This window comes from Melospiza melodia, chromosome 2 (assembly GCF_035770615.1).
Source record: "Melospiza melodia melodia isolate bMelMel2 chromosome 2, bMelMel2.pri, whole genome shotgun sequence".
In the NCBI taxonomy this organism is placed as follows: domain Eukaryota; kingdom Metazoa; phylum Chordata; class Aves; order Passeriformes; family Passerellidae; genus Melospiza; species Melospiza melodia.
This window is the reverse complement of record NC_086195.1, coordinates 71,760,901-71,772,013: the sequence shown is the minus strand read 5'-3', so window position 1 is coordinate 71,772,013 and position 11,113 is coordinate 71,760,901. Positions and strand designations below refer to the sequence as shown.

The window sequence follows — 11,113 nt, the reverse complement described above, 5'->3', positions numbered from 1 at the left end:
GCTTTGTGAACTGGAAGCTTGTTGGCTCTTCTGTTACCAGAATTTTACTTTACTGGATAACTTAAGTGGGATGCTTGTGCTTTCCATGAGCAATTAACAGCTGTAAAGAGAAGGTTGGTAAGATGAATGGAGGATGGTGAAATAAGTAGTTGAAAATAAGCTTTTAAGAAAAAGATTGTCACATGCTTGTTGTTGAAAAATAATTCAGAGAAGATGTGCTAAGGGTGATGCAAATGAAAACTCCCAACAGCTGAACTTAACAGTGTTTTATACTTTTCTCACATACCTTTGTAAGGGTTTACCTCCTTGCTGTGTGAGCACAGAGTCAGTGCTTGTTTTGCTCAATAACAAGCTCAACATGTGCATTTATAATTAAACAGCTGTATTGACTCACATTGCCTGAGTACAGTTGGGAGTTGTACAGTGAAAAGTGGCCAAAAGTTCAGTGTGGTTTAGTGATAATACCCAAATGCTGAGCACATAATTCTTAAGCTAAACCATGTGTAATTTTAATGAGTTTTTGCTTTTCACAATTGCATTATATAATGCACATATGTTTTACCTTAAACTGCCCCATAAGGGTATTTCAGTAAGCATAACTATTCAGGAGTGTATTGCAACCTGTGGCATTGTACGTCCTCCCTTTTACTCCATGCATTGCAGGTGTTCTTCACTGAAGTTTGAAGTATAGTTTTGTGCAGACTGAGCAGTAACTGTTAGAGAGCTGATAGATTTTGCTAGAGGTTCTCCATATTCTGGTAATTGTGTTTTAGTACAAAACAGTGTAATGCTGCCTGAGAGGCAAGTGCCAAGTCCTGCAGTCGCATTCTGAATCCTATACAAGTATCTGGTCCTCAGGCAGGTTGTCTTTCATCAGAATGCAGATGACAAGAATGGTGTTTGCAAAACCAAAATCCTGTCTGGCTGAATTGGGTGAGCAGAGGTGGTTTGAAAATACAGAAAGAAAAGCTGGGTTAATTTCATCCATTTCTCAGGTTACCAGGACTGGACACTTAAGTGTGCATATGACTATGGATAAATAGCTGTGCTTAATGATTTTTCTTCAGAAAACTTGGGACCCTCCCCCACGTAGTACCCAGATGCCGATCTCTGCTGACAGTCCAATGAACACAGGATTCCTGTGGCTGGTAGTGTGGCAGAAGCTTCGTTCCAGCTCTGCAGGGTCCCAGAACCTGCCAGGCTTGCTTTGTCTAATCTTTTAACCTGCCTGCAGCTTTGTTCTGGCTTGTTTGGCTGTTAAAACTTTTCCCATGTCCGGGTGGCTCTTGCCTTACTTGGTTTAGCTTGTTTCTCATTCTGTAGTTGCTTGTTATAGACATTATTTTTTACATAACTACTAAAACTAAAGCAGGTTTACTATGTAGAGCAACCTACTGCTGACTCTAGTGCCCTGTTGCAGAGGGATGCATGCAGAGGCCTTGAAAACTGAGGCATGGGATGTGGTGTAGAGGACTACTGATATGGGATGATTGGAGAAGGGGCATTGCTGGATAACAGAGATCCCAGGAAGAGAAACAGCTCATAAATATTATAACTTCTTTTCCATTGAAAGGTTTGGACTATAATTTCTTCTCTTTTTTTTCTTTAATAGTAGAGACTAATCATTCTTCAAACACACAGTTAAGATTTTGAGCATTCCAACAATGAACCTGTCTTTAGTTACAAAGTGTATTTCTTTTCTGCCTGTAATAAGACTGGCAGGGTGCTTATATGTGACTCCTCTGCCGTGGCAGTGGACAGCACTATCACTGCTGTCAGTACCCACACTCCTGTAAGGGTAGTGCCAGGATAATATGGTGTGTGCTGCAGACTGAAGAGAGTTTTAGTGCAGGCAGGTGGTGTCTAGGCATGCAGGTTCTGGTGGAGAGTATGGAAATATGGCTTAGGAGACAGAGCTGAGAAAACAAAAGCAATGCTTCAGTAGGGGGGTGGTGGTTGCAGAAATATCTGAAGGGATGAGCGACCTCAGATCTAAATCTTTCAGTGCTCAGTGTTCACAGCCGGCCATGTTCCTCTGCCTGGACTCCTGCTTCTTAGGGTTACATAAGGGTGCATTGTCACAACCGTCACTGTGTCCAGCAACTGTGACTTGGGTTTCCTTCTAAAAGTACAGCCAAGTTTGGAAGTAGTGTGGATGGCAGCATCAGGAACATGTCAGCTGCACTGTCAGCAGGCTAGCAAAGCACATCTGGGGAAGGTGCCATGTAAACTTAGCAAGTCTATTCTTATCCGATCCCTGCTGTGAAATGCTTTTCTATTATTGCCTCTCCTGTTCTTTCCCTTAATGAAAGGTTGGAACATGTTTGGAGTTCAATTGAACCAGGTCCAGCCCCTCCTGCATGAGGTGCCTAACAAAGCACTCTTATCCTCCTCCTAGATTCCCCGAGCTGAAGATGTTTAAGGGTGCAGCATCCATCAGGAGAAGCACTGTTGATGCTGACAGAAGCATCCTTGACCTTATAGATTCTAACTGGCACAAGTCTCAGTGGTGTAATGGGAACAATCTTTTACCTTAACAAAGACTGCTTGCTAAATTCAGCTCCTGCTGGTTTCTCTTAAGGACACTTTATATGGGCAGGTGGTAGTCTTTGAGGAACAGAACACTTTGGTTCTGCTCTGAAGAGCAGAAGCAAGATTTCTGTATTTCATTTAATTAGTGTTGTCTTCTCTGCTCTGCCACAGGGAAGTTCCTGATGTTCATCATCAGTCAGCTTTTTCAGTAGCACTATTAACTGTACACTGAAATCCTATGAATAAAACTAGGGGAATTTAGAGAGGAAAAAACAGGTCATGCATGTCCAATTTCTACCAGCTGCCGAGAGGGGTCCCCAGGTGAGTCTGAAGCACCTAGGGTTATAGATTTCTTTCCAAAGTCAAGGCAAAGGTATTTCAACCGTAAGAGAAGCTCAATCATCGCATCAAAGGTTTGGGTTGAAAGGGATCTTTAAAGGCTATCCAGTCCAATCCCATTGCCATTTTCAGCTAGATCAGGTTAGTCAGAGCTCTGATCCTGGATGTTTCCAGGGATGGGGTGTCTACCATCAATCTGGGCAACTTGTTCTGGTGTTTCCTCACCTGCATTGTAAAAATCCTACTTGTATCCAATCTAAATTGACCCTTCTCTAGTTCAAAACTATTACCTTATGTACTAACGCAACAGGTCCTACTAAAAAGTTTATTTCCAAGCTGAAATAAACTTCCAGGCACTGTCCCTTTAGAACTGATTTTCTAAAGAGGCAACTGACAACCCAGATATCCAAGTGATACTTGATCCATCCAAGTTTAATTTTGCCAGATTGTTTCGCAGCTCCAGTCTACTAGGATGAAGGGTCAGTTTCTCCCCTTTGTAGGATTCACTGATTGTTTCAGCCAGGCTGAGTGAAATAACTGGGCAACTGGAATTGGGGAAGGACAGTGTTACTCATCTGTAAAGATTATTATGAAAAATTCTCTTCCCATACTTTAAAATTATGGGAAGGCAGAGCTACACTTTGCACTGGGGAAGAGCAACAAGATAAGAGTCTTATTTGCTTATCTATAAAACTTAAGATTCTACTCATTGAGGAAGGAAAGACAATTGGAGGTCTGAGTAACTGATCCTTAAAATACCAAGAATAAGGGATTTTGTGGAATTTAGTTAGTATAAGCAATTTATAAGTGGTTTGGTTTCCTTATTTATAAGAGTTTGTATATCACTGCCTCAGTAGAACTTTATAGACAGGAATGGAAATAGATTTAATATATTTTGTGTACTTCTCAGGATGTAGCTGGTCATGATGAATCTCACATTCACACAGTTATCAATTAAGTTGACAAGAGGAACAAAGCAATCAATGCCAGCTGTGCATTCAGCCTGCTGTGAGCTGTAATTTATTCTTACAGCTTCAAACTGCACAGGGAAGCAAGGAGAGATTGTATGCTCTTTTGCAGCAGCAAGGTAATAGTACAGAACCTCTAAGGCTAGCTGCCACTGAAAGAGTTGTGTTTACTGGTGAAACATTTGTTCACTGGTTTATACATTTCTGTAAATGAAAGAAGAAGAAAACTTCAACAAATATTTCCTTACAATGTGGAAGCTCCTTGTTTGCCTTATACTCTGACGATCCTTCAGCAGCAACCACTGACAGATCCCAAGTTGGCTGCTGCTCGTGAGGAAGAGGTACTAATGGCTTTTTTCCACCATCCAGATATCCTAACCCTCCCTTGGTGGCACATTCAGAAATGCCCACTGCAGTTAATGTAAAGTTATGATGGAGCAGGAAGGGCACACGATTCAGAGAAAGGGAAGAAAAACCCAGTGCAGTTATGTACCAGTCACATCTTTGCAAGATATTCTTAAGCAGTAAGTTCAGCTACAGATGAGATGAAAAGTGTGAGTGTCCCCAGTTAGGTAAAAGTAAAGAAAACAACAAAAATGTATCCACTGTTCATAGGATCATAGAATGCTTGAGGTTGGAAGGGACCCTAAAGATCCTCTAGTTCCAGCCATGGGCAGGGATGCCTTCCACTAGACCTCAGGTTGCTCAGAGCTCCTTCCAGCCTGGTCTTGAACACCTCCAGGGATGGGGCATCAACTTCTTTGGGCAACCTGTCCCAGTGCCTCATCACCCTCACAGTAAAGAATTTTTTCTTCTCTAAACCCACCTTCTTCCAGTTTGAAGCCATCCCCTCCTTGTCCTATCACTACACACATGTAAATAATCCCTCTTCAGCCTTCTTTAGCTACTCAAAGGCTGTGAATAATGTCTTTCCAGAGCCTGCCCTTTCCAGATGGCTGAACAACCGTAGCCATCTCAGTCTTGTGCTCATGAGAGATTCTCCAGCCCTTTGATCATCTTCACAGCCTCCTCTGGACTTGCTCCAATAGTCCCACATGGCTGTTATGTTGGGGCCTGAGGGCTGGAAGCAGCACTCCAGGTGGAGCCTTGCCAGAGCAGAGGAAAAGAATCACCTGTTCTGTGCCCCAGCATCAGCTACTCCTGTCTCTTATGTGCGTGCTAGCAAAGTCAGTTTTGCACTCCATTTCCCAACAGAATGGACTGTAGAAGTGTAATTTCCTCGTCATGTGCCTAAGGTTTGATCTGCAAAAAGCAACTGAGCTACTAGTAAGGTATGAGAAAAACATCCACAAGCACACAATCCTTCATCCTTCATGGAGGTGTATTGGAGGCAATGCCAGTGAAACCCTCTCTTCTTGCTGGCATATATCCCCCAAAACAGCTTCCCACAAATTATTTCTGGTTCCCGTGTTTGAATTCAAGGCATCTGAGATGAGAACATTAACCCTGTCCTGCTTTTCTAACTCTCTCCTTTTTAAGGCCACATCTGTTCTATTCCCCATAAAACTAAGATTTTATTCCTACAACGTGGTGCAATTTATGGTAGTGAGAAAAAGTGCAGTATATTTTACCTAAGAGATGAAATTGGCTAATGTCAGTTTCCACAAGCTGGAATATGATTCAGTAAAATTCTAGCAATTTGATTAGTTTTAAAGCAAGTAGATGAGAATTATGCCTAAAGGGCAAATGAAGCAAGAAATTTTAATTTTTTTTTCTTTTTATACAAACTAAACAGTTTTGTACAACTGGCCTTCTCAAGCATTTCAGTTCCTCTTTGAATGTCAAATCAGCTCCTACTGGGAAATGTTGTTCAGGTCTTACTTGAAGACAGAATTATCTCAAGCTCCATGCTGATAGTAAGTGTCCTCCAGCTCCTTCAGATGAAAAAATATGAAAGAGATTGCCTGGGAGAAAATAGGAACAAAAGCTGCCATGGGTTCAGAACTAGAAAAGGTGCCAAGAAGAGCAGGGAGAGAGATTTGCACTTTTTCAAAGGAGGGAGATGCATGGAGACTATCAGAGGGATGAATGTGCACTCCACTGAAAGTGTGCTTTTGGGTTTCTGCACATAGGCAGCTGTTTTCCTTGATTATCAAGAATGGCCAGTACTGCTTTGGCAACCAGTAGGAGAGTCACTTATTTTTTTCAAGGAAAAGAAAGCAAATCAGTGTAAAGAGCATTCACCAGTCCTGCAAAATAGATTCTGAAAGGCAGAGATGCCTTTGGTGTCTTCTGTTATAAAAGTAGTTATCAGAACAAGAAAAATGTAGAGGGTGAGTATTGCATTTTTTCCATCAAAATGTGTGATGTTGATCACTGCTGTGGACAAAATTTGCATGTAGGTTGGCAAATAATTGTTTTCATAACTATACATCCAAAACATTGGGTCCTCAAAGCTGGAAGATCCTGCTTCCCCCCCTTTTCACTTCTCCCCACATCCAATTTGCTTCCACCCAGGGTTGTTCACGAAGCTGCCGTTCTGTCAGTAGCAGAGATGCAGCAATTCCTAGCTCAGGAGCTCTCTGGCACACAGAGCTCTGCTCGCCTGCCATGTGGTTTGGGAGGCTGGAGACTCAGGCAGTCAGGGACACTGGGACACTGCAGCAGCCCGACAGCTCTGTGTGCCACACTCTGCTGTGGGAGTTTTCAAAGCCCTCATCCTATGCTACTTCCTTCAGTGTGTCTGCTGCTGCCTGCACAGTGAATGCTGCAATGGAAATCTGCCTCTTCACTTCTTCCCAGGCTTCACGTTGATCAGCTTTGCTTTCGATATCAAACATGGCATCATAGATTCCTGGGAAGGATTCTCCTGCATATTTGTTGTGGCTGCTTGGAGCAAAGATAACGTGTCTGTGGGAAAAGAAGAAAAAGGCAATTATCCTGCATAAAATAAACTATTAATAGGGTGTGGGTTCATTGTATGTGTACTATATAAACAGCTATGAATCCCAGGAAGATCAGAACTCACTAAACACATAGGAAATTGATCTTTCAAAGGACAGGAACAATCCCAAGTTTAAAATCTGTTGGAAAGGGCATAGATTTAGACCTTCTCCTTGGGAAGAGATGACGCATTTGTCTAATTAGGAACAAAATCATGTTACGCTTTTTGAAAATGGGAGCTCAACAAACCTGTCTAAGAATTTTGCCAGTCGAGAACAGGGAGTAAAACTAGTTACAGGTGTATTGTGAGAAATGGAGTAGAAACCTCAAAAACAACTAAGTAGCTGCATGATGGTCAGCAGATTACTTACCTGGGAAAGGAATTTAAAAGGAGGGAGAAAAAAAATCTGTGGGCGAATTCTTGAGAAAAGCATGAATTTTTGAGAAGAGATGTGATCATAATGAATCAGAATTGCACAAAATATCAATCTTATTTTTTGGTATAGTTTTTTTTTCCTAAATAATTAATAGCTGTAGATCTGCATTTAAATTTATTATAACTATGAAGTATCGAAGCACATTTACACCATGCGAAAAAGTCCTCCCAAATGAAAAGAAACATTAAAATTTCATTAATAAATGCAAGCAAGTAAGAACTAATAATAAAAACAAAACTCATACAGCTCCAAATGATACCCAACACCCAACAGAAAATTTCTAGAAAGAAATTACTTCATTCTTCTCGAAGTGTTAATGACAGTTTATCCTAGGAGGATGGAAGTGTGATTCCAGTTCTAGCTGCCTGAAAGACTTCTGGCATGGCATGAAAGCCATCCATCAGTGAGTCAGACATATCCAATTGTTAGGAAAAGGGGGATACTGAAAGCAAAGTGAGGTACTTACACCCCTGACACTGAAAGCTGGCATCTTGACAGGTATTCCTAACAAAACCCCTGGGTTTCTACAAAGGATATAGTAGTTAGTGGTTTAACCTTTTGGAGCACCTACAGAAGCAGCCAAAACTGGGACAGATGAGGCTGTGCAGCACAGCTCACAGGCCTTTATCCTGTGCTGAAGGGTCCCTCTCTCTCCAAACCCTCCAAGCTCGCCTTTCTTGGCTTCTCTCTTCAATTGACCCTCATTACACATCTGTTCTCATTTACTCTAAACTCTTTTCACTTTATTTTTCAATACAGTTCATTCATTCTTCACTCAATCCTCACTTTGCAGACAATCACATGAGCAAGTTGTAACAGCAGTAGTACTGCACACCTACAAGTAAAAGTCAGAGTACAATGCTGTTGTGGTTTAACCACAGCTAATAAAAAGAACCAAATGAGGAATTTGGCTCCACAAGACTGGTGTAGCCAAGGAGTTCTCCTTAAGGATTATAAAAAAAGCCCACTACTTGCTGAATTGTACTTAAAGCAATGTGTTGAGCTGTAATTGCTGTGAGACCCATACAGCAATTCAACTGACCGGTCAGCTGCAAAAATAGGGTGCCTTAGACAGCAGGTCAAGAAACTTTCAGCCTCACCTGTAAAACTTCCTTCCTGGCAAGCCCAGAGGATCAGTGAAAGCTCTTTCTACCAACATCAGCTGATCATTCATGATGCGCACTGCAATTGAACTGCAGGAGAGGGAGACAGAGAAACATCACACATCAGGGAAACATGATCTCCCAGTTTAATTTAAAACACTTTCCTTCTCTTTTTTTTTTTTTTGACAGAAAAAGAAAAAAAGACAAGCGTGGTTTACAGTTTACAAAAAAATATGAGGTTTTGCAAATGGAGATTCTAAATCCATGTTATATTAATGAATTGATATTTCTGTGTTAGAAAACAGCATTTTACACTATGCAAAAATAAAATGGGAAACTTTCTGAGAGTGTCAGATACTTGTTTATTATTAAATGGCACTGGAAAGATGGCACTTAAGAGAATGGAGAAGACTAAGATTTACACAGATGAAGATAGCTAAAGTTTAGTGTCTACCCATAAACCAAATGTCCATAGTCCTGTTCCAGTCTATACAGTAACATAGTAGGGATGGGATTCAGCTGCCTAAACACAACTGGTATCATATGTGGCTTGCAGTGACTGCACTCAGAGAGCATAGGAGTCCTGCAAGGGGCCTTAGGCTGTCAAGCATCATATGGATATCTCAGATATTCTGAGTCATCATCCTCTGTCTTTGAAGTGTGCTGAAAGGAAAAATTCTGGCATTGTTGTCATCATATTGCAAAAGTCCCACACCTTCTCAGTGATTTCTCAAGGGCATCTCCTTGCAGCACTGACTCCTTCTTCACAACACAGACAACAAACTGCAGCTCTCTTCACAGCACAACCAACAAACTCCAACTCTCTCCTCACCCAGCTAACCCACTCTTTTGTGGCACTCTTCTTCTTATCGGACACAGCCGTGGCCTATTAAGGGCAGGCCTGTTCCTAATCTTTGGTGATTAGTACAGCTGCAACTCCTCAGGGGTGAGACTACCTTCTGCACTATTCTCTTACATTCTATCCCTGCAAATGGCATCACCTACAACACTCATGTATAGTCTAAACAGCTCTCAGTCCAACTCTAACTTTCATTGCTACCTGCCTTTCCACGTATTACAGTAATTTTAATGACAACCTGATACTAGTAATAAGCTCTACATCTCACACTATCAATCACAGCAAACATTCCTGTATCTGCTAATTCATCTTAAGAGATACTGCCTGTCTCAGGGCTCAGAGCTCTGCTCTACACTCATCAGAGAGAATCCTTGTGTAGCAGAAGAAATAAAGAACTGCCACTCTGGCTCCCTAAGGCAAACCAGGACATAAATATATTCATATATACATATATGTAAATAATATTTTTTTTCTGACTTACTCCTTCTTGTCAACTTGTTCAAGTCTCCTGTGAAATTCAGAAGCAGCCTTTGAGAAGTTCACCACAGCAGAAATAAGAGGATCTAGAAATGGAAGGACTACGTGAACAACTTCATGGTATTCACTAAGTCAAATACACCTTTCAGTTGCCCAGTGGGAGAAGAACTATATTTGTCTTGCTGATATAATAGCAATAATTTTGTAATTTCTACATAATTGATTACTTTCCCTAGTGCAGACTTTAAAGAGCTGCACTACTAGCAAATACCTTGTGCAATGAGAGCAGCAGTAAAGCAGAGTGCTTGGGAAAGCTTTCACAACCATACATCTTCCCTTTGCCCTGCAAGCAAAAAACTGGCTGTCGTTGCAAACTGAGAGCTCTGCAGTTTCCTGTTAAACAAATGCACTGCCGTGTTCAGGTATAAAAAGCCTGACTTCCATCAGAAACCCCAGCTGTTCCAGAAGGCTGTGGAAGAGCAGCAGGATGTTGCTGAGGAGAACGATGTGCCATTCACAGCACAACAGGAGAGTGTGATTCGTGCTCCGGGCAGCGTGAGGTGAGGCACAGCTGTCGTGGCACACAGGGACAGGCACAGCAGGTTACAAGTGCTGTGCTGGCTGCACGCTGGAGTTGCAGCACAGGAGGTGCCTGTGCCAGGTTCCCCCGTGCTGTCCCCAGCAGTGCCACTCAGCCCCCAGGGGATTGCCTGACTGTGTGCAGGCAGGTGGGCAGGAATGGCTGCTGCTTTTCCCTGCCCAGTACATCCAACACATGTGGAACAACTTAGAGAAGCAGCAGGCCTTCCTTTTAACAGCAGTAGCAGCTGTGATGTGGAAGGCTCTATTTAATACAGACCTGGAAAAAGTATTGATTTATGCAAGTTATCAGAATAAATCACAGGTGGAGGTTATGACACCAAATTCTGGCCCCATCAACAATCAACTCAACTAGAAAGGAAGACAGTTTAAAACTTGTAAATTTTGCCCACAAGTTTCAGAAGACTTTGGCTAAACCAGAGTATCCTCTCTTCAACTGTGCAGGAAGATGGGACATAGGATTAGATCATCCCCTAAATCCAGTCCTCTGCTGGCCAACTATTATCCCTTCACTGTTTATAGCTTTATCATCCAATTTCACGTGACAGGCTTTCTGTTCCAAGGGCTGCTATTGAAAGCTGTTCCTCAGACTCATTTGCTCTATTTCTAGCAAACTTATTTGTTCATCACAAGCCTACACTCGCTTCATTTTTGTCTTACTGCTGTTGTTTAGTTGGTGCAATTGGAGGCACAGATCTTATGTATGCGAGCTGTTTACAGACTGCAGCCCAGAGGGACATGTCACCTTGTGAGGGTGAGAATTCACACTTGTCCACAACCCTGTGGCAAGAGCTCTCAGTTTGCCAGGGGCAGAGTCCTGCCCTGCTGACATCATGGCCATATCACAACAACAGATTATATTTCAGAAGCAGTAGGAGGGGATTTAAGAGAGAG

At 42.1% G+C, this 11,113-nt stretch overlaps 1 protein-coding gene across 2 annotated transcripts in view; it reads right to left on the bottom strand.

The window, feature by feature from the left end:
* Nucleotides 1-5,474: 5,474 nt before the first annotated feature.
* LOC134414354 (N-acetylated-alpha-linked acidic dipeptidase 2-like) overlaps nucleotides 5,475-11,113 on the bottom strand; it is a 31,436-nt gene continuing 25,797 nt past the window's right edge. For both annotated transcript variants that reach the window (XM_063148835.1, XM_063148834.1), the window contains exons 17-19: nucleotides 9,624-9,705; nucleotides 8,281-8,373; nucleotides 5,475-6,710 (exon numbers count right to left, since the gene is read on the bottom strand). In XM_063148835.1, the coding sequence (XP_063004905.1) occupies nucleotides 6,521-6,710; nucleotides 8,281-8,373; nucleotides 9,624-9,705 (365 nt within the window). In that variant the 3' untranslated portion in view covers nucleotides 5,475-6,520. The remainder of the gene's footprint in view (nucleotides 6,711-8,280; nucleotides 8,374-9,623; nucleotides 9,706-11,113) is intronic.